Source organism: Rhinolophus sinicus, linkage group LG05, assembly GCF_036562045.2.
Source record: "Rhinolophus sinicus isolate RSC01 linkage group LG05, ASM3656204v1, whole genome shotgun sequence".
Lineage (NCBI taxonomy): Eukaryota > Metazoa > Chordata > Mammalia > Chiroptera > Rhinolophidae > Rhinolophus > Rhinolophus sinicus.
Genome location: NC_133755.1, coordinates 74,505,841 through 74,529,580, shown reverse-complemented (window position 1 = coordinate 74,529,580; position 23,740 = coordinate 74,505,841). Strand labels below are relative to the sequence as shown.

Here is a 23,740-nt window from a genome sequence, read left to right as displayed (position 1 = left end):
GCACCCCCACCCTGCTGCAGATCAAGGCACTGATGTAGGCCGCAGGCGAATTGGGGTAAGGAAAGATAACAGGTCTAAAGTCCGGGGAAATGAGACAGACCTTCAGCTACTTGGGTCACCATCTCAGTGTTCTTCTGCTTTCTTTCGGTCAGGGCAAGCCATTGAGTTAGGGGAGTGACAAGGCCACGCCAAGCCAGGATGTGTAGCTGCCACAATCCATTGTCAGTGGGATGGAGGCACCCAGCTTCAGAAAACTAGACCTGAGGGAGCTGCTCTCTTCCTGCCACCCCATGTTATTCTCTGTTCTCTCCTCTTTAGCTGGGAGGGCTCTTCTTTTGTGTGGGGACCTCCTGGCATGTACGCTGTTAGAAGTAGGTGGGCCTGTGGTCGCTGCACACTCAGAATGAGGTCAGTCACGCAGGGTCTCCCCTGGGCGTGGGGCCCTCAGTCACCTGTCACTTCCTTTGGCATGATCCTCGGGGCAGTCCGCGCTATGTCATGTCTTTGGTGAACCATTTCATGCTTCTTTTACAGAAGACCACCTTGGAGTTAGTTAGAGTTTGATGCGTCAACACCCCCATGTGATGTGCCCTTTACTTCCATTTTTTCCCCAAGTTACAGGCTTGGTCAAGGCCAAGGCACAGATCACACCCACCCTATTTCCTTCGGTTGGTTCAATCTCGGGCTGGTCTCTTGGGTGGCCTTTCTCAGCCAGTGGCTGAGACCCCTCAGGAGATTTGACTATTTTTTTCTGCATTAACTACAAAACACAGATGCTTTACCATTATGCAGACACAGCTTCTGATGGAAGAAGTAAAATTGCCATTTAAAATGAACAGGGGCAATTTAAATGCTCAAGGAAACAAAGCTGCTGCATTGGTGTCATCAGGTGTCACTTAGAGGGGAGCGCAGCCCTGCTGTCTCCCTGGGCTGAGGTCCGAGCAGGGTGAGCCGTGAGACCCTGGCCCGCTTGGCAGAGGTGGGCTTGGGCCATATGACTAGCAGGTCCAGGTGCATCGCGAGGGTCAGAGGACTCGCACCAGGGAGTGTTTGATCTTCTTTTGGACTTAATGTCTTTAGGCTTCAGGAGGTGACCTGGGTGACCATTTGAGAACTTCAGAGAAAAATTATACATTTTTGTGTATGTAGCTTAACTCTCATGAATTCACTGTGGAGGAAAAACATCTTATTTGACCTCCAAACTAAGCCTTAAAGCAAATCTCGGTGACCAGAATTCTTGCAAATGATGGACACTCAGCTGAACTGAGGAGCATTTGGGACAATACCAAGTCACCGGCGTAACGTGCAACTTGAATGAAGTCATGTTCAGGTGGCAGAATGGCTGTAGAGTGATTCAAGGAGGTAAATTACAGTGGTTTCATCCAGATTATAAATATCTGTGTGATTTCGGAGCAGGAGAGACGATGTTGATGTCTTTTAGATGAGGGCCCTGCGGTCCCTCTGAGTAGGGTGACTTGCCGGGGACACCAGCTGGTGAGCTGGCCATCCTCAGGCCGGCAGCCTGATTTGCACACCTGCAGGGTCCTCTCGTCTCCCATCTCACGGGCCCTGAAGGAGTCCAGTCTGGTTCTAGCAACAGGAACAGTTAAAAACTAGTCCTAAGCCTCTGGTGCACGCAGTTCTATGAGGAATCCCTCAGCCTGCGTTTTGCTGGGGTTGCCATTAGCGACACCCGTAGGGACTGCGTTTATTCAAGGGAATGTGCAAACTACAGACAGGAGGCACTGGCAGGAGGCAGAAGAACTCGGAGAGAGAAACACAAGGCATTTTGCGTCAGGTCTCCATAAGCTGTTGTAGGAAGGAAGGGCGGAAGTTACGTGAACCTGAAAATGAGGAGGCCCCACAGTTTGTACGTGTCTCATACTTCCGTACAAAGGGTTGTGAGCTGCTGGAGACTGGCAGGGCTGTGGACGCTCTACTGAACGTTCTCGGCCCGATGTGGGTTCCGCACTGTCTCTTCCATATCGTGCAGACCCTCACCTCCTCTCATCCCACCCCTAGACTCCTGAATGCCTTAAGTAAGCGCGTGGTCCTTGATCCTCAAATGGGACCTGGCCTGGCTGAGGGGTAATTCAGGCCTGTGTAGCGAATCACCAGAACAGTCTTCTCTGTCTCTCGGCCATTGCTCTAATGTCTCTTCCCACCGAGGCCCTCAGTGCTTGCTCCCTTGCAAAGGATGAAAACAATGTGGCAAAGTAATTACACAAAGGACAGCTGTAGCATCATTGGTGACATCATTTTGAACACAAGGAGTAGTTTTTATTCCCCAACCAGAACACGGGCAACTGCCCACCAGTTATAAACGCAGCCGGCCTTGCTCGTGAGTTTGCAGGTAAGCCATTACTGGGTAGATGAACAGCTAATTGAACGAACTTGGGCACATGGAGATGGAGGGCAGACTGGTCCCTGTCCCCCTGCTGTGCTTGGGCACAGGATGGCAGGAGGGAGACTCCAGCGTCCAGTGTGAGTACTAAGGCAGTGTTAACACACTAGTGTTTCCTTCAGGTTCCAGGTCTGGCCTGGAAGGATCAATCTGGGAAGGAGGACATGGCCCCAGGATGGAGAGAGGGACACCGATGCCACTCAGTGCGGCCACATGTCTCAGTCAAACCTTAGTTTCTTGAAACCAGAGGGTGGACGATGGGGACTGTGGGAGGAGCCCAAGGCATCTAAGTGCAAATCCCATGCTGTCTGATGAGCGTAATGGAAGTTCGGGCTCAGGCATGAACGATTCTTAAAATTGCTGCCTGTGTGTGTTCTTGGATTATTTTAACAGTAATATGTGTATCTTGTTAAAACACTTGGAAAATATCAGAAAAGCACAGAGAAGAAAACTAGGGTCCCACACCCATGAGGAAACTCTTTCAAGCACATATAAACTTAATGTTCTTGAAATAAATTTGTACTTTATCACATAGATGCGTAGATGTCTTGTTTCAATCACAACATTCTGTTATGATGTTAAAAGTCTTCAAAATATTTTAATGGTTGCTATATGCCACTGTAATCGGCTATGGTAAAACAGAAGAATGCAAATAAAATTATAGGGCCGGCCAGTGGCTCAGGCGGTTAGAGCTCCGTGCTCCTAACTCCGAAGGCTGCCGGGTCGATTCCCACATGGGCCAGTGGGCTCTCAACCACAAGGTTGCCAGTTCAATTCCTCGAGTCCCGCAAGGGATGGTGTGCAGCGCCCCCTGCAACTAAGATTGAACACGGCACCTTGAGCTGAGCTGCCGCTGAGCTCCCGGCGCCTTCCCCAATAAAATCTTTAAAAAAAAAAAAAATTATAAAGGGAAGGCATTTAAAATTATTCTTACAATGCCAGGGTTGGGGACGTAGACAGAGAAGGGACAAATGAGACAGTGCTTCAGGTCCAGCGCTCACCTGAGCTGCATCTGTGCTAGTAATTCACAGTTTTCCTGTTTCACTGAGATGTCTGTTACTATCAAGAGTTGAGTTGTCTTTCGTTTGTAGGTATAGAAATACTCAGGGTCAGCTAGCACTGGGGTTCCCCTCCCTGCTGACTAGTACTGAGCCCTCCGCCCCTGTCCTGGATGGTGTGGGGCTGAGGCTACATCACTAGGCCTCCTTTTCGGGACTCAAGTCACTGGCTTGGCGCCCCCCTGGCTTCCCAACCAGTATCCAGCCCCCTCTGCCTTATGACACCAGCTCAAAACTGTAGTTCATCCGTGTGTCCAGGCCTCGGACACCACTTGGCCGAGACCGCTCCCTGGAGTCCCTACAGGAGGGTGTCATTTGTGGGACATAATTAGCTCTCAGGGCTGGGGTAGGGATGACGGCTCTCCCCCGAGCTGGGGAGGCCCCCTCTCCGGTAAAGCATTGGGCGGAGGGCCCTGTAGACCTAGTGACCGGACTTGTGGCAAATGGGAAATGTTTGCAGCTTGCTTTCCATACATTCGGGGCCTCCTGATGGTTCCCATGGCTGAGGCTGGAAGGACGTTGCTTTCCTAGTCCACTTTCTTTGTAAAGATGGAAGTGAGTAGTTTGTGTCCCTGTGGGCTCCTGGTGCCCTGAGCAGCCGGTGTTTGCCAGGGGGAGGGAGGGGCGTGTCCACAGCTGCCCTGTGGGAACCTGCCACCTGCTGTAGGGTGTTCTTTATCCTGCTGCTTTTGGTGGCCTCTAAATGGAATCATACATGAGAAAGCAGCAAATAAGGACATAATTTCTGAAGCCAAGCCTGATATCAGCTGGAAAAGTTGTCATTAGTCACAGATCGCTGATACTGGTGACTTGCTTCATACTCAGAAGACTTCCTTTCGGCTGAGAACTTGTACAAGGCCTTGCACGCAGGTGGCCCATGGCTCCATTTGATCTGTGGCAGGTACAGACAGGATGCTTGTCAGTGCGCCTTTGCATTTCTTTAAAATATTTTTTCATTTTTCCTTTATTTTCCATGGTAAAATATACGTAACATAGAATTGCCCACTTTAGCCCTTTTGAGTGTCCAGTTCAGGGGCCCTAAGCATAGTCAGGATGTCGTGCAGCCATCACCACTGTCACCTCCAAAAGTTTCTCGTCCTCCCAAACGGAAACCGTGCCCATGAAATGCTGACCCCTCCCACCCCCATCCCCAGCCCCTAGCAGCCTCCACTCCATGTTTTTTGTCCATGAATTTCCCCACTCTAGGGACCTCACATAAATGGAACCATACAATATTTGTCCTGTTTTGATTTCTTTTAAGAGGCTCTAGGGCTTAGCTGCTACTCAAGCACCAATTCTGAGCAGTCCAGCCCAGCTGGGACAGGTCCGAGGAATAGAGAGGCGCTGCGTGTCCCTGCAGGACGTCCCAAGGCCAGCCCAGCCAAGGCGGCCCTGGTATGACGGGCCGTGCAGCGGCTGGCCCTGGGCTTGGCCAAGTGCTTCCTGTCTGGATGCCAGAACCATCTGCACGGTTTCTTGGGTTCTTCCTGGTTCAGATGTTTGTATTTAACCAACATCTCATGGGGTCTTCGTGCTTTTTCTAAAGCAGTGCACGCATATGGTGAAATATTTCGTCTCTTCAGAAATTCCTTTTCCCATTCCAGCCCGCAGCTCTTTCTCACTGGGGACCTGAGGTCACCGATTCCTCAGGTGTCTTTGCAGAGGGAGAGAGAGTGTGTGTGTGTGTGTGTGTGTGTGTGTGTGTGTGTGTGTGTGTGTGTGTGTGTGTGTGTGTGTGTGTGTGTGCCAGGCCCCAGTGTGCTATGTTAATCTAATAGAGTGTCACAGGACTCACATTTTGGGGGCTACATAAATGCTGTTTTCAGCTGAATGAAGTCGTAGACAGTCATCACATTTTACTTCTTAGTTTTTTATTTTCCTGAAGTTAATAGTTTCCTTGCTTGTTAGTTTGCTTAATTTTGTAAGTAGCAACGACTCATTCTTCTCTAAACTCTACAGGAAAATATGCATCTCCTCTCCAAATAACGAAATTATCAGGTCTGACTTTCTCCTTGGAGACGCCTGCACTGGAGTGTCCCTGTCCTGCTCTGTTCTGGGCCTGGGGTCCGGCTAAGCTGTCTTTGCTCTCCTTCTGGGGACCCTCCCTCTCCTGCTTCTGGGAGCTCAGCCCCTTCTCGGCTTTTACTCCTTCACTTGGTGAGGAGCCCATCTTCCACTAGCCTCCTGGGACTTGCATCTTTCAGAGATTGTTTTTCCCCTACCCTCATCTTTTTCCCTGCGCTCACCTTGAGGTACTTTGGCTGGAAAGAGACTTCAAAATGAAAATAATTTCCTGTTGTCACCTGGAATCATTGATATGCTTCCTTTTTGCTCCCACTGTGCTGCTCACCTAGGGGCCCGGTTAGGGAAGACGCGAATCTCCAGTTCTGGGCCTTTTCTTGAGTTATGCCCCCCTTCTGTGTTCTTTCTGGAACCGTTCCTCAGTTGTTGGAACGCCTAGCTTGCTATTCTGAGCTCAGAGCCTTTCCTGTTGAGCCTGCGTGGAGACTGTGCCTGCTGTTTCTGCTGGGGACAAGGAGGGGCTCAGAGACGCCATCCTCCTTTCTGTAGCCACCCCACCCTGCCTTCGGCACGGGAGCCTTTGCTCGGTGTCTGGAAACAACACGTAGAATAGTTTTGAAATTTTCCCCATGCTGTAGGCACGGTGGATGTGGACTGGCTGTCGGGCAGGCACACAGTCCTTCCCCCCAGACGACTGCTAAGCTCTTCCTGACATGAATGGCTGAACACAGCATTTTGGTCATGCTCCCTTTGTGTCCCCCTTTTCTGGTCCTGACCTGATTGTTTGCCTGCACTTTCTGTGCAGTGTGACCTCTGCAGCCCCAGGTGCTCACCTGCTGTTTGTGCCAATCGCTTCTCGGGCTCCCTGGGCCTCTGCGTCCCCCTCGGGCTGCCTTCCTGGTGCCCGACCCTGCCTCCCTCTGTGGCTGTCGCCTTGTCCCTGGTCCCTAGCTCCCTGAGTCGCCGCGTCGCAAGCCTGCTGCGATACCAAAGTCCCAGGCCCCAAGCCACAGCTGGTCTGGAAGGTACAAACGCCCTCCCATCTGTCAGATCGTTCTGTCCGCTCTGTCGAGCCCTGGGCCTTGCCTGAAAATGACGCCTCTTGTAAAGTAAACTGTGAGCCGTGGAAGGGGTCCCTCTGCAGCAGCTATGACCTGTCTCCCTTGGGAACGCAGAGAAGACTAGACTGACTGGCCAACTGGACAGTCTTCCAGAGCTGCTGCGCCCAGTGTGTGCCATTCCCACTTTGGTTGTTCCGATGGGCAGACCATCACCCCAGACAGGCTTCTCTTCCTCTGTCTTCAGCCCCTTCCTGTTACCATGACATCCAGGGAGATGATCAGGGGAGGGCCAGCCCCTGATGTGGAGATATTTGTCCTGGGAGGGCTCTCCATTTTCCCCTGCTGACCTCTACACATTATGACATTCAGCTCCTGCCCTAAAGCATGGAGAGATCTGGTCTTTCCTGGGTCCTGGGTCCTCCCAGGCCCAACATTCAGTCATCAGATGTATTCCAGAATTAATTTGCCCCCACACAGCAGTGTCGGGGAAGGGGAAGACAGATGCTGCTCAGATTATACATCAGGTGACAGTCACACTGCTGGGTCCTGGGAATAAGGAGGTGATGTTAACCAAGCAGCCCTGGCCCCCCAGTTCTGATTGAGACCACGCTTGACATGGAATGTAGCTGCTATTTAGCATAGGCTAATGGAGATCTGCAAACTGTCCAGTGTTTGTGCTAAAAACTGTGTGCTTGACCCAAGGGAAGGAACTGTGGCTCCTAGAAGCCTGGGGGCCTCACTGCCTCTATGGTGTTGTGCTGTTAGCCCCCAGAGGCTGCCTCCCGCTGCCTGTGGGCCCCCAGCAAGCTTGCCAGCTTCCCGGTCTCTTTTAAGCCTTAAGCCTCAGCCCTTGACAGGTTGAGGGATGTGTTGTCTTTTGCTTTGGGATAAACAAGCTGCTCCCCATTCCAGTAGGGGCACCCTCTGTGAGAGAGCATCTGTGAGCACCTCAGAGTGTCCCCCTCCCTCATCTTTCCCAGGCCTGGCTAGGCGGAAAGCAGGAATCTCAACCTCTTACAGCCAAGGCTGACTCTTAGTATCAGATACTTTGTAACATAGTGTACTAGCTGTAAAGGGAGAAAAACAAAAGAAAGGTGATTAATAATAAATAACATGAATGTGAACATGTAAATGTGGGGCGTGGCCATATTAGGGACGCAGACAGGTGCACCCTGGGCCACCCCATGCACGTGGCAGCTGGAGCCGTGCTGTCACTGGCCCATTTTCCAGCTGGTGACCACATCCATTTTCATGGTAGCAGCAGCCCTGGGAAATTATGTGACTATTAAAACCAGGCAACATACTTTGTGTGTATGTACAATGGGATTGAGTTCTAGTCTCAGAAGGTCATTTGGGATATGGAACAGTTACCCCCAGCCCCTAAAAGCCATGGTGCCCCCTACTTATTGTGACCACCTAAAACTACTGTACAAGTTTGCAAAATGCCTCGAGGGGCAGTACCCCAATATAGAGTCTACCACAGACATCCAGACAAGTGACAGAGTATGCGCTAGTCAGGGTTCTTCAGAGAAACAAAGCCAGCTCTGCTGGCAGGACCCCTCTTCCTCGGAGGACCTCAGTCTTTGCTCACAAGCTGTCACCTGACTGGACAAGGCCCATGCATGCTATGGAGGGTCATCTACTTTACTGAGAGTCACTGATGTAAATGCTAATCTCGTCTAAAAAATACCTGCACAGAAACGCATGGAGTGCTGTTTGACCCCTACCTGAGCACCACAGCCTAGCTCATCGACACATAAGATTGACCATCACAGCATATGACAGAAGCTGAGGATGCTGTGTCTGTAGCAGGGTCTCAGAGTGTGCCCACCGTAAATGCCTTCCTGTGTTTCCTCTAGCATAACCAGCGTGCAGCGTCCAGACAACGGGTCGTACATTTGTAAGACGAAGGTAAATGATGAAGAGATCGTGTCTGAGCCCATCTACATCGAGGTCCAAGGTAAGAGGCCACAGGGGGCTGGCCGTACCGCTGGGGGTGAGAGAGTAGAGTTTGGCAGGCCTGTTTATAACACGGGCTGCAAACCTTGCAGACCGCTAAGCCCTGGAACTTCATGAGGCGATCGTCTTTTCAGACTTTAGGTAACAATAAAATGAGTTAATTTCTTAATGTGTGAGCTCTATCCTAGGAGATTAGGGGTTTCCTTTTCCTTGGGTAATGTACAATAAAGAACTTGATGACCTTGTTTTAGGGAGCAAATGCGTTCCACTGTCGGGTTCTCAGTGGCACCAGGCGCCACTCACCTAGTCAAGTGGCAGTTTGCTCGTTCTTCAGCATCTTTTCCGTCTTACATATGTGGGTGCTGAGACTGGGGGTGTGAGCGGTCTTCCTGGATGGGGTCAGCGGCTTGGTCTGGGGCTCCTTTCTGGGCCCTAGGATTTGTTAGGTGGGTGTTCAGTGTAGTTCCACAGCATGACGTGGCAGGGGCTCAGTGGAGGTGCGAAGTGAGACAAGGGGAAGGCAGTCTGTGCCCTGGAGGACTTGAACTCCACTGGGGAATGAGAGCTGATGCCCAGGGGAGCCAGGTCAGGTGAGCCCAGGTCCCTGGGTCTCTGGGTTTGCAAGCCTGGTTCTGCACTGGCAGGAAACAAGGAGAACGGCTTCAAGGAGGGAGCACCTTTACTTTAATCACCTCCCAGTGGTCTGTCCCCACCGCCCAGGGGAACCCTCCGGGGCCCCTGCTTTCAGCTTCCTGAGGGGCCCCTGTCGGCAGACTATCAGGTCACCTTTCTTGTCTACTTTCTCCTGACCTTCCTCACCCCAGGCTGGACAGCTAGTGCTTCAGGGTTGTCTCAGCAGAGGGGACATTTGCTGTTTATCTGAGCAAAATATTTAGAGGACATTTTACTTGTCAGAACCCCAGCAAAACGCCCAGGGCAGGAACACGTTAAGTCCAAATGGAGTTTTGCAAAACTTTGAAGCAGGAAAAAAAGATTTTCATTTTATCACTCCCGCATTGTTCCTGTGGGGACCAGATTTGAGTCCCAAGTCCAACGGGACACAATTTAAATGCACGAGGACTGTTGGCGTCATCTGTTGAATTTTGGCACTTGCCCCAGAGAAGTGAGCTATTTGGATTTCTCTGAGACGTCCCTGAAGTCCTGTTTCTTACCACTTTGATCCTGGATTACAGGGAGAGATTCTAGGATTGGGACTGTAACTGTGCCTACAGTGTTTTCACAACACTGTGCTTTCAAAGGAGTTCACACGTGCACAGAATTTAAAATTCATCATCACCCATCTGAGTCTCCCACACAATAGATTGTCCTCAAAAGCAGGCAGACCTATTGCGTGGTTTGGTTTTTACTCTGTTCCTATTTTGGTAAGGATTACTGAAAGCCTGCCAGCCTGCCCCAGGGGTATGAGCAACCCTGATTTTAAGCGGGCCAGGCCTCCCTTCTGGTAAAACCAGTTCTGAATCCCCACGACAAACCCTGCAGGAAAGTGTCCTAGAAAGTCCTCTGGAGCTAGGCTGGTGGGAGTTCACCTTTGTTTGCTGTACTTCCCCACCCTACATTCCTCCGCACCCTCGCCTTGGGGAAGTGGGGCTGGACCAGGTGATATAGAAGGAAATCTCCTGTAGGTGGTTCCCATGCCCCAGGGCCTGTGATCTGCAGCCTTCTTTCCCTTAACTCCTTCTCTGCAGGACTTCCTCACTTTACTCAGCCACCTGAGAGCTTGAATGTCACCAGGAACACCGCCTTCAACCTCACCTGTCAGGCCGTCGGCCCGCCCGAGCCTGTCAACATTTTCTGGGTTCAAAACAGCAGCCGTGTTAACGAATGGCCTGAAAAGTCCCCGTCCGTGCTCACTGTTCCCGGTGAGTCAAGTCGTGTGCTCATTTCTTTCTTTATTTTCTCTCTAGTAGTGGGAGGGGTCAGAAGTCTGCTGGGCACTGCTGGGCATTAGGAGGCCACAGACGCAGATGTGGGGCCCAGGTGAGGGCAAGCCTGGCAGGAGTCCTGGCTAGGAGAGTTCTCAGGCCGGGGCTGGCAGGTGGCTGAGTGTGCTCCGAGGGTGGCTATACTTCAGCTGGGGAAGTAGCCGGAACCCCCAACCCAGACAGGGGAGCCCACTCACATCCCCCATTGCAGCTGTGGCCTTGGTCTCCTGGCAGGTGTGGCATGTCAGGAACCACTGATGTGAAGACCCCAGTGAGGCCTGATAGCAAAGCAGGCACATGGGTCCCGGGTGCTGTTGTGGGCGGACTGAGTCATCGTGGGTTGTGGCTGCATGGACGGTCCGAGGTCATCTTGATTTTTATCTAAATGGATGTGCCTGCTTCATTTCCATTGCTCTGAGTCAATGCCATTGGTGTCCCTGTGTGGCTAACGCCAGTGGGCTCCTCCTGTTGTGACTTCCTGCAACATCTGGCCAGAGTACCAGCCCAGTGGAAGGGAAGAAAGTGTCCTGTACCCTCTAGGTTCTCCCATTGGTCTAACAACCAAACAGACATGAGGCAGATTAGCAAGAGAAAATGACGCAATTTAATGCATATGTACGTGTGGGAACCCTGCACATGAGAGTCAGACCCCACCTGCAGGAGAGGTAGAGAGATGGGAAGGGAACTTGGGTATAGAAGACACCCTGAGCTAAGGACAACATCAGGGGCCCCGGGGGCTTCAGAGGGTCACTGCAGGATGACAAGAAGAGCAGTGCTTAGTAAACAGACGATGCCCTGACCTGTAGGTGGGTCAGAAGAGGTCATCTCTGACCATCTCTTATTGTAGGCCCCTAATTCAAGTTCTTCTAGGCACTCAGAGAGGGGCAGAAGTTTCTTGTGAGCCTAACGGCAGCCGGGTTGCCTTTCCCTCAGAGCAGTGGCACACCACAGAGGCACCGTGTGGGTGGCCCGTTCTGACCCACATACCCCCTAGCCCTTCCTTCCTTCTTGCATTCAGCCAGTGTTTTGAGTGGCACTTCTGTATGCGGAGGGAGTTCTGGATGCTGAGAACGTGCTGGTGGCTCCTGGACCCATCATCCTGCCTGTCTTACCTCACTGCTCCTGCTGTGCTCTTGGCAAGAGCTCTGAATGTGGGGCGCCCTAGGGCTGTCTCACACTCAAGCCTGTTGCCTCCCAGACCTGCCCCTGGGAGACTTCCTCCCGGCCCCTGGCTTCAGCACCGTTTGTATGACAATGACCTCTCTCCTGAGCTCCAGGCTTATGTACTCTCCATGCTCATCTCCATGGTGTTTCCACTTGCTGGGTATGTAGGCGTCTTAAAATGAAACTCTTGATTTCCCCAGTACTTGTTCCACCCAAAACTCCCCCTCTTAGCAAAGGATGTCACCACTTGCCATCCTTCCTTTTTCTCCTTTTTCACATGGATGCGTCAGCAGGTTCCACCAGTCCTGCTCTCACAGTACGTCCGTCTTCCTGGTCTGTGTGGCCGCCAGCTCTGGCCAGCACCACTGCAGCAGCTTCCTGGAGGGTCTCGGCCTTTCAGCCTTGTGCTCACCCTACTCCTTTATCACAGCTCTCTGGGGTGCCCCTGTCAACAGGACCATCAGAACATGTCACCCGCCTGCTGGAAACCTTTCAGTGACTTCCCAATGTGTTAGACTCACTCAGAGCTCTTCCTGTCCCCTCCCAGTTGTCCTCCCTGCTTACTAAGCACCAGTCACGCTGTGTTTCATTTCCTCAGACAGATCTCCCTCCTTCCTGCCAGGACCTTTGCACTCTCTGTTGTCTGCCTACAGTGTTCTTCCAACTGCCCTTTGTCCCATGACAACTCAAATATCACTTTAGAGAGGGCTTCCCTGGTCATTCTTAGGTAACTATTTTCCGTTCTCTGCCCCCCTTTATTGACTCCCACTCATGCATTCTTGGGGACTTCCTTATTGTGCTTCTCAGCCTGTAATTACCCTGTTTATTTGTTTAGGCTCCTTACCTGTTTTCGAGAACATGTGCTCAGTTAGGACGAGGACTTTGTCCCAAGGGCCGGACCTATGGTAGCACTCACTACATATTTATGGCAAGAACAGATCAGCAAGTGAATGCCAGCCCCTCCGTGCTGTGTCTGGATCACTTTTCTAACTCCTGGCTCCACCAGGAAAATTATGGTTCTCTCTGCCGTCATCTGAGTTTTCTTTGAGTTTCTCCAAAGAGGTGATCATCAGTGACTTCTTTGTTCGAAAATCAATAAGAAAATACACTCCGTCCTCTGTAGGATGTTTGCTCTGAAGTCCCACAAAGAGGGATTATTTTACTGAGGTCAAATGGACCTACAAGTAAATGCATAGAACTTAAGTACACAACTCCGAGTTTTGATAAGTGCAGACACCCCTGTAACTGCCACTTCCATCAAGATATAGAAAAATGGCTGTCACCTCGGAAGCTCCCTCATGCTCTCTTCTGATCAGACCCCGCCTCCCATAGGCAACACTGTTCTGACGATCATCAGATCACTGTTGCCTTTTCTCACTCCGCAAATAAATGGAGTCATAAAGTGTATATTCGTTTGTGTCCGACTTCTTCGGCTGATGTGATGTTTTTGTGACTCATGCACGTTGTTTATCAGTGATGTGCTGATTTTTATTGCTGATGGCGCTGTGTTGTATGACGGTGCCACAGTGTTTATCCATTGGCGTGGTGGACACTTAGGATGTTTGTGTCTGTTGGCTAATTGTGAACAAAGCAGCTCTGAGTACTGGCATGCAAGTCTTTTGGGGAAGCATATATTTTTATTTCTCTTGGGTAAATAGCGGGAGAAAAACAGCGGGGTCATATGGTAGGCATCTGTTTGACTTTTAAGGAAACCAGGAAACTGTTTTCTAAAGGATTGTGCCCCCCAGCCATGGAGGAAGTGCTGGGGGCTCTATGCACATGTCACCAGCACTTGATATGGTGAGTCTTTCTAATTTTAGACATTCTAATGGATGTGAAATGCTGATGACTGTGACTTTGGTTCGCATTTCACTTCCCTGATGTCTACTTTTAGGTGAGATTTAGAAAGGATTTCTTGTGCTTATCTACCAATGATAGCTCCTTTCTGCTGAAGTGTCACTTCAGGTCTTTTGCCTATTTGCATATAAATCTTGGAATCAGCTTGACATTTTTTATTAAAAAAAAGTCTGCCGTGATTTTGTTTGCAACTGTATTGAATTTATAGATCAGTTTAGGGGGAGATGACATCTTCATAAGATTGAGACTTCCAGTTCAGGTACACAGTCTCGTCTGCCCATTTACTTAGGTCTTCTTTAATTCCTCTCCACAGATTTTTATAGTTTTGGGAGTAGAGATCTTACGTGGCATTTGTGGAATTTATTTTTGAATATTTTCTGGTTTTGATGCTGGTGAGTGGCATGTTTGATTCCACTTCCCAATTGATCGCTAGTAACATGTAGAAAATAAATGGATTCCTGTGTCGATCTTACATTCCGCAACCTTGCTACACTTACTTATTAGTGTGGTTGCTGTCCTTGGATTTTCTTTGTAGACAATGTTGGTACCCACAAATAGACACAGTTTTGCTTCTATTTTTCCAGTCTGAACCTTTCATCTCTACCTTCTTTCCCATTTCCCTGGCCAGGACACCTGTGCCACATGCTGCATGGAAGTGGTGACAGTGACCAGCGAGTATGATGTTAAGTGGGGGTTTTTGTAGATGTTTGTCATTGGGTTGAAGATGTTTGCTCCTATTCCTGGGTGGCTGAAAATTTTATTTTTTATCATGATGGATATCAAATTTTGTCAAATTTGCTAATCTGCGTCTTCTGAGAAGTTCGTGTGGTTTCTCCATTATTCTCTCAGTATGGTAACTTACACTGATTTGATTTTCAAATATGCAACCAGTTTTGCATTCCCGAGATAAACTCTACTTGGTCACAATGTGTGGTGGTCTGTTCGACATTGAGGTAACGATTTTTGCTTTTATGTTTATTCTTTTTCAACCCCAGTCTGGGGTAGCACTGGGTGGACGGACTGCAATTCAGTTCTGATACTGACTTCTCAGAGTGAGTAGAGTCCACAGCTTAAGGGTGAAGCCCACCACAAGACTGGGGTGGACGGGGTGTCCCCAGTCCACCTTCACTTCTTACTGATGGGCTGTAAGTGTGGCGGCTCTCATGATAATTTGCTAGAACAGCTCACAGAACTCAGAAAAGTGCTATATTTAGGATTACAGTTTTATTACAGAGGACGCATATAGAATGAGGTCTGGGAAAGTCCCGAGTGTAGGGCTTCCGTGTCCTCTCCTCATGGAATGAAGGTGTGTCTCCCCCCAGCACATCAGTGTGTTCACTGAGCCTCAGGGTCCAGAGTTATTGTTGGGGTTCTGTCGCATGGGCGTAAGTGATAAAATCATTTATGTGACTGAACACAGTCTCCAGACCTCCTTATGCTCCCTGGAATTTGGAGGTTGGGCTGAGAGCCCCATCCTCTCATCACGTGATGAGTCATTCTGACGACCAGCATCCATCCTAAAGCTATCTGAGGGGCCCACCATAGTCATCTTGTTAGCTTAACAAAGCCACTCCGATCATTCAGGAAATTGTAAGGGACAAAAGCCAGTCAGATTATTTATTATACAACAATGCTCATGAGGGAAATTGGTTTATAATTTGTTATTTAATGACAGTTTTGATATCTGTGTAGTGTTGACCTCCTAAAACTAGTTAGCAAGTGCTCCCGCATCCTCTGTTTTCTGAAGAATTTAGTAACATTGATGTGACTTTGCAAAGACATCCATATGGTTCAGTGCAGGCTGTAACGTCCCGTTCATGTTTTGGACACTGTATTTCTGATAATGCAAATCTTTTTGATGAAGGTTAATGCATTGGTTAAAGTCGAGTTTGAGGTTAGTTGAAATCCTCAGGTCTTTTTTCTCATTAAATTGCAGCAAAGCCAAAGCTCTCCAGCTTCTTGCATATTTAATTATTTTTGAAATCTCAGCCTACCACGTGACATTTATCCTTATAAAAATTGTATCCATTGTGCTAGCCTACTGAACCCATTTTGAACCTTGATTCATTTGGATTAGCAGATTTTCTCCCTGCTTTGGTGCCAGCTGCCGTTTTGGTCTGTTCCATGTTTTTGATGGAAATCTAGATTCTGATCTAACCAAGGGCAGAGCCAGGGGCCTGTTAATTCAGGCAGCCCTGAGTTGACCTCAGTTCATTAAATCAACTCTCACGGCTACTGTCCATCCAATAAGTCTACGTACTTTTGTTTTTTTCTACCATTTTTTTCTCTGTCTTCTGAGATGTTCCTTGATATGTCGGGTTAGTAAGTGTCATATTAAGACTGGAATTCATTTTGAAATCAAACGTGACTGACTTGTTGGATTCCATTTATGTAACAGCCTCAACATGGCACAGGTAGAATGGACAGACCAGCTCTTGCCAAGGTTAGGTTGGGGGGGATGATGATCCTAAAAGGGGGGACAGGAAGCACCTTCTTTCTGGTGATGGGAGAGTTCTGTGTCTGTACATAGTCTGTACCTGTAATAAAATCTCACAGAACTCTTCACTCCTCCCTCCCAAAACAGAACAAGACAGAAACGGGCAAAATCTGAATACGGTCTGTATTTAGTGAATGGTGTTGCTACAAGCCACTTTCCTGGTTTTGGTCAGCGTCCTATGATTATGTAAGATCTTATCAGCAGAGGAAGCTGAATAAAGGGTGGACAGGAACTCTCTACTATTTCTGTAATTTCTTGTGAATCAAAAATTATTTCAAAACAGTGTTTTTTTTAAAGAATCACCTCATCACCCAATCACCACCAACCCCCGCCCAAAAAAAGCAGAACTGCAGAACATGTTTGCTGCATGGTATCTAATGGTGGGATGCATCCAAAATAGGCTAGCAGTTGAGGTACCCAGCTTTGACATAGAGACTAATGCCACTTTACCGTCGTTTCTCCCTAGGCAAGGGACTCTACTTTATATAAAATAGGAGGATAACAGTGTCTGTTTCATGGAACCTTTATGAGAATCCAGTGAAATAATGAACATAAAGCCCTGGGTGCAGAAACAGCCTGTAGGAATGATTCAAATGTTACCTGTTATACATTTTCATATAAAATAGTTACGAACTACTGTCGATTTTGTGCCACCTGCCTATGAAGAGTGGTGGGCTTATGCTGACCTCTGGCTTCTATTTTTGAAATCAATACTTATTTTATATTTAAATCCACATTTAGAAAGCAGCAGAGCCAGTCTTTATTTTAGTTAGTTTGATGTAGTTATTAATATTCATTGTAATAACCACGGTAACATAACTAAGATTTATAGAAATGGGGTTGTAATTTTCACAGTGTTTTCAATAAAGATTTAATTTGAACCTCACAGCAAGCTAAGATATAGATAGGCATTTTTATACCCATTTTACAGACCAGGAAAAAATTTGGAGTGATTTAGGGATCTATAAGTTGTGATCAAAAGATATGGTAAAGGTTTAAATTAAAAACATTTATTACAGTAAAAGACACTGTAATCCCCCTCAAAATACTCCCCCTCACTTCAAACACATTTATCCCATCGTTCTTGCCACTTTCTGAAGCACTTCTGGAAGTCCTTTTTTGTGAGTGTCTTTATTTCATCCTCCATCATGACAACGCTCCATGGCGCACATCGCTTCTGGTATATGGCAATTTCTGTCAAATAAAAACATTACAGTGTGTCCTTATCCACCTTATTCACCGGATCTGGCACTATGAGACTTCTGGCTCTTTCCCAAAGTCAAAATGACCGTGAAAGGAAAATGTTCTGAATCAATTCAGGACTTCGAGGCAGCCACGACAGCGCCACTAAAGACATTCAGGAAAGAGGACTTCCAGAACTGCTTCAGAAAGTGGTAAGAATGATGGGATAAGTGTATTTGAAGTGAAGGGGCGTATTTTGAGGGTGATTAATGGCTATGTGTTTTTTACTGTAATAATTTTTTTAAAATTTAACGTTCACTGTATTTTCTGTTTATACCTCATGCGTGCTTAGGTCTAGTCTTTACATGGCAGCTGGCACAATCCTGATGAAACACAAATTACATCATGTCAGTCTCCTGCTTGAAGCTCCTGGTTTCTTACCCCACTTAGAGGACAAAGCAAAGGCCTGTCCTACCTGTTTCCTCTGCCTAGAACCTTCCTTCACCCCCAGGATAAATTTGACCTATTCCCTCACCCTAAGTCTTTCCTCAGAGGACATTTCTCAAGGAGCCACCTCTGACACTGTGATGGTCTTCTGTTTTTCCACAGTACTAAGTACCTTCTGAGAGAGCATACAGCTCACTTATTTATAAGCTTATTATTTCATGCCCATGTCCCTCCATGAGAACGTGAGCTCTGTAAGGGCAGGGACAGAACCCGAGTGCCTGGGCAAAGGTCTGGCACATGGTAACGTCTCAGCAATTGAATGAATTCCGAGGTAGGGAGCCTAAGCACCTTCATCTGTGCAGCATATTTTTCCATTTCTTGCCTCTGTGGGTAGAAAGATAGACACCAGGGGGGGGGAAAAAATGAAAGGACAGGATTGCTTAATCAGAACTCAAAGAAATGGTCTAACTGTGCTCTTAGAAGTTGCTTCATCAGCAGCTCTGAATGTCCCTCCCTCGAGGGAATGTCCTGTTACTGAATGTTCCTTAAAATAGCTCTCAGACTTTGTGTCAGAGGCCATCTTTTTTAAAACCAGCAGAGGACCAAACAAGAGGGGCCTGCGCCATCATGGTGGGGGTGAGATGTAATGGAGGAGGGGGGGGGGGCCGCCAGAAGAGGACACGGCTCGGGAGCCTGGGGCACTCAGGGGAGAGTGGGTGGCAGGGTGGAGACCTGGATCATTTTTTCCCTGGAAAGCCACAAGCGTTTGGGTATAAAATGTGCAGGGCTATTCCAGTCTGGTGGTTATTGTTCGTCCAGAGAGAGAGCTGTCTGTCCTGTGCACACCAGTCGCTGTGTTCAACCCAGGCTGATACATGTGTCTCTAATCAGGCAGCTTGTGCCCAAACGGGTATAACTAAGTACCTCAAGCTAAGGAGAGTACTCGGCCCCAAGCGTCCATGTGGTTTGGGAGAGAGCTCACTGGTTTGGACCTGCTTCCATGCTCTCTGCTGGCATCTGTTTGGCCCATGTAGTTGCTGTCATCGGTGGTCTGGCTCCTTCCAGGCAGTTCTGAGAGGCAGCCTGGTGCCGGGAAGCTTGCCACAGATGGCCTTCCTGACTTTGTGTGCCCTCTGAAAAGAAACACAGAGAGGAAGACTGACTTCCGCTTAATCTGAAGTCATGGCCTGCCATAAGCAGTTTCACTTTCTGTGTCAATGAACCCTGCAGGACTCAAGGACCACGGACAACAGACCTCAGCAAAAGCCATCCGTCCTCCCAGTTCATGGACGGCGTGGCTCCCCTATCTTGGCCAGACGTGATTTGTACTTTGCACTCAAGTATTTCCCAAGAGTGTTGGTGAGAGTAATTGAACTCAAGTGACTGGTTTTAGCCTCAAATATGTTCTTGAATATGTAAAAAATAAGCTGCATAGCCATTCCCTGTGTCTTCTGATTGAGCCAATGCTGATTTTTCTAAATATAAATCCGGTTTTGGAGCCTGGTGACACAGGCATCTCATTTGGGAGCTTACAACCTGGAAAGTTAAAAGGGATACTTCAGCGTGAAACTCGAGTGTCATTGGCCAGCAGTGAAATAGGGATTGGGAGCCTGAGCCCCATGCGCTGGCCCAGAGGGGTCCGTGTCTCCATCCTTATCCTTCATATGGCTTCTTTCCTAAAATCCACGCCAGACCAAGTGCCCAAAGTCCAGGTACCCTGCCAGGTCGTCTGTCCCATCTCCTGCTTCCCTATCATCCCTTCCTTACTTTACGAAACACCCCCCCACACACACACTCATCTCCAGTCACCATGGGGACTCCATACTCAAATGCTTAGGTCTCAAGATTCCTTTAAAATTGAAGTCTTAAAAATTATTGAGAACCCAACCCGAGTTCTGTCCATTGATGTGGACTGAAGTCGACATGGAAACTGAAAACCTTTAAAACCCAAGAATATACAGCATATGTTCTGGTAGCTAATGGAGCTGAAGCCATCATCATGCACCATGCCACCTCTAGAAAATTCCATCATACGTTCCTGAGAGAATGGGCATAAAGAGGGCAAAGAACAGCTTGCTGTTGTCACAAAAATAGTTTTCATCTGGAGGACCCCTGAAATGGTCTGTGGGGTGCCTGGGAAGCCCTGGACCCCACACTGCGAGGACGTCTGTAGTGCATTGGCTCCAGGTCAAAGTGACTTCTAGATGACTGCATCGAAAATCCCAAATTTTGTTCAGCCAAGGAGTTGCCCTTCCAATGAAATTCTACTTTTTATGTTTAGGAATTAAGTATATTGTTTCGATCACTTGTGCCCCAATAATGATTGTAAGGATAATTAATCTAGAGGACAATTTCTCCCCCAATTTCAATGTCCTATTCCAGGATTTCATCCAGGATTCAGCTGTCATGTCTCTTTAGGCTCCTCTTGGCTGACAGTTTCTCAAAGTGCCCTTGTTTTTAATGACCTGGACAGTTTTGAGCAGGACTGGTCAGATTTTTTGTTGAATGTCCCACCATTTGGTCCTGTCTGATGTTTTTCTCATCTTCCTCACAAGTGGACCTGGGTTATCTGTTTTTGGGAGGAAGACCTCAGAGGGGAAATGCCATTTGCATCACGTCATATCGAGGGCGCATTCTGTCAACATGACTCAATGTTCCTGGTGCCGACCTTGGCCACTGGGCTGAGGCAGCATCTGTCAGTGTCCCCTCTCTGAAGTTTTCCCTTTCTCTTCCTTTCCACACTGTCCTCTTTGGAATGAAGTCACTGTGCACAACCCGCACTTAAGAAGGAGGGTGAGTTACGCCCCGTCCTGAAAGCAGAATGTGCATGCTGGTTATGGGGGCATCTCATGCATGGGAGGTTGTCTACTCTCCCCTTTTATTTAATCATTTTTTATATCAGCGTAGACTTGTGGACATTTATCTTATGCTTTGGGTTAGAATCCAGTAGTACTTCATTTATTTTCTTGCTTAAATTATTACGTGATGCTGTGTTTGTGTTACATTTTGCCCCAGGCTCCTCTTATATGTTTCCTGTCCCTATCTGAGAATCAGCTGTTCCTCCAAGGAGCCCAGGTTCTTTTATTGGAAAATGGAATTAGGGCCCAATTCCTGGGTTACCTCTATTCCTTTCTACTTGACATGAATGAACCAGAGGTCTTCACACTTCTGAAATGATAGAATTTTTCTTCATTTAGCACCAGTGTCTTCTCTTCAAATAGTAATACTGCCTTTTGTTTGCATAATAATTCCTTATGAATTGACTGGTTTTTACTATTAAAAGAGGATTCACCACTGCAGATCATCTGAAACTTTAAACTGTGGCTTTTATCCTGCTAGTTCTGGAATTGTAAAGTGTCTGCAGTGGGTGACAGTGTGTCCTGGGAGGCCAAGCTGCAGCAGACTGTTTTTTCTTGATGCTGGGGCCAGTGAGTCCCATGCCTCCTTGCAGAAATTAAAAATCTAAAAAAAAAAAAGAAAAGAAAAGATACTGCTTTGTTACCTGATGTCTCACCATCAGGGGAAAAGAAAGATCTGAGTGGAGGGCAGCTGCCTTTCCTGTGTGGTTGGCACCTGGCACCTAGGGTTTAATCCCAGGTGTGTGTGTGGTTTTTCAAACACCAGCACACTTTTAAAATTAACTTTGCCTTCAAGGCTCACAGCGATGAGCCAAGAAGTGCAGCGTGCCCAGGCACCTTCCCGGAGGACTCTGCTCAGCGGCCTCCTGTGTCTCTGTGCCGGTCTCACTGTCCCCTTCTGCTCCAGGTCTGACAGAGACAGCGGTCTTCAGCTGTGAGGCCCATAATGACAAGGGGCTGACCGTGTCCACGGGCGCACAGGTCAACATCAAAGGTGAGCAGCAGGACAGCCCCTCTGCATGGCTGGGAGCTGGGGGTGGCGGACAGTGTGAGCCCTGCGGCCAGGAGCCCGGGCTTCCCCACGGACTGTCTCTGTGACCTTGCACAAGTCACCCACCTCTCCAGCTTCAGTGTTCCCCTCTGTAAAATGAGGATAATGACAGAGCCTACCTGTTCTTGGGGCTTACCTGAGATCCCGTACATGGAAACATTTACACTGGTGCCTGGCATGGAAGTTTATAAGCATTAGCCGGCTAAGCTGGGCTTAGTTTGAAAAAGGAGGCTAAATGTTATCTTAACCATCTCAGCCCATTTCTACTTTGCCCTCTTGTAGCCTGGACTAGTCAGTCCCGTTACCCCTCGAAGACCCTCAGGTGAGGGCAGCTGGGGGCCCTGGGCTGAGAATGGGCTCTGTCCTCCCAGGGCAGCTGGGCTGAAGCCAGTCCGCCAGCTGCTGCTTCAAGGGCGGGGAAGCAGGACAGGGTCAGTGTCCTTCCTGGCCCAGCACTCCTGCCCCTTGGCCCTCACCTCCCTGTCCCTCTTGCTTCCTCTGAGCTGGAAAATAACCTAACGGAAGGTCTCCCAGTGAGTGGAGCCATCCCAATTCAGTCATCTGCCTTCCTCCTCCTTCTGTGAGATCATTTAAACCGAAACGTGAAAGGACAGGAAAGCCTACACATACAAACTGTCTCTTTATCCCTTTTCAAATAATTTTCTCTACCTGCTCTCACAAAAATGCAAGCACATTTTATGTTTCAGTATTAATTCTTAATTTAAATATTCAGAAGCAGTTAATGCCGTTGGTCCTCCCCTTGGGGAAACAACACTGGAAAACAGAATGAGTATAATACCCAGTTAGAAGTGGGGTGATACAGGGCAGTGGCCTCAAAATGACAAAGGAAGCTAAACTCTGAAAAGGTGCTGATGTTTCGATTCAGCAAAGCAACTAGAGGTAGCGATGAGAGGGTGTTTTCTAAACGTCCGTGGGGAGGAAAAACTGAGCACATCACACAGTACTTGTACAACTTCCTTCCTTCACTCCTAACACCATTATTACCATTTCCAAAAGAAATGTTGGGAATTTCAGGAATTTATGAGTGGGTGTAAATTTATAGACATTTTCATCAAGTACAAACATCTTAAAATTTAAAAACCCATAAAAGTGAAGTACTTTAATTTTATGCTTCACACAAAGTGTCAACTAAGATTTTTCTTTTTCTTTTTTTTTTATAAACACTATTTCCAAAACTTACGCTTTTGGTTTTCATTCATTTAAAAATTTATATCAAAGCAACCAGGACTTCCTTTTTCTAGTCTGTTATTGGCTATAATATCTGTGGGCAAATTCTGATGGAAAGGTGGACCTTTTAGGGCAGTTCTACAACTAATCTGTTTAGGGAAGCGAGCCAAACAAAGCGCTCATTCTTTCCCACTCACCAAGTGGCGTGTAAAACTGGTAAAACAAACTCCTGGATATGGCACAGCCCTCCTGCTGTTCTGTCATCGCCTTCCCTACCTCCACGCCTCCCCCAGGCCTCATGCGTGTCTGCTCACTTAGTCCACACCTGGCCCCATCTCACTGAGAGGGAACTGAGTTTAGAGAGGGCATCCAACTATGCCCCAGGCCATGCAGCCAGCCAAGTGGTGACCAGACAACCAGTCCCTACTGGCGCTCACACCAGTCTGCTTGCTGTCTGCTCAACCAGCCTCCTATGTCCTGTAAAGGGACACAAGCTCTGGGGTCAGGTAGACCTGAGTTCAGGTCCCCATTCTACTGCTTATGAGCTCTGTGACCTTGGGCTAGTTTTTAACTGCTCTGATCCTCAGTTTCCTCATCCATAAATGGGGGTGGTAAGAAGACCTCTCTGATGGGGTTCCAATAGTGACTCAAGGAAGTGGAGGTCAGAAAGTAGGTCACACAGCATTAGTCATCGTTTTTTGTTATTAGTGTGATTATTGCTATTAACTAAGAATTAGATTTAGCACAAGAAAATAAGAGCCCCAAAGTCCGGCTCCTTCTTAGATTCTAATGGAAATACCTGTGCACGTCCCATGTGGCAAGGTCATCATGCACTCATGCCCCCTCAGCGGAGGCAGTGGCCCTTTTGCTTGAACTGACTCTCAGCTGCTTCCTTGGCCTAGAAAGCTTCTCCTTCCCCTACACACACATGCATGCATACGCACACATGCACACAATGCACATGTGCACACACATGCACACACGTATACACATGCATATGCATACACATGCACATATGCTCCTGTGGCACCCTCTCTTCTTGGCACACG

At 48.2% G+C, this 23,740-nt stretch overlaps 1 protein-coding gene across 2 annotated transcripts in view; it reads left to right on the top strand.

Annotated features, from left to right (window-relative positions):
* Positions 1 to 23,740, top strand: part of MERTK (MER proto-oncogene, tyrosine kinase) — an 85,750-nt gene that overhangs the window by 20,645 nt on the left and 41,365 nt on the right. For both annotated transcript variants that reach the window (XM_019714516.2, XM_019714517.2), the window contains exons 3-5: positions 8,405 to 8,505; positions 10,211 to 10,384; positions 21,360 to 21,446. In XM_019714516.2, coding sequence (XP_019570075.2) covers positions 8,405 to 8,505; positions 10,211 to 10,384; positions 21,360 to 21,446 — 362 coding nt within the window. The remainder of the gene's footprint in view (positions 1 to 8,404; positions 8,506 to 10,210; positions 10,385 to 21,359; positions 21,447 to 23,740) is intronic.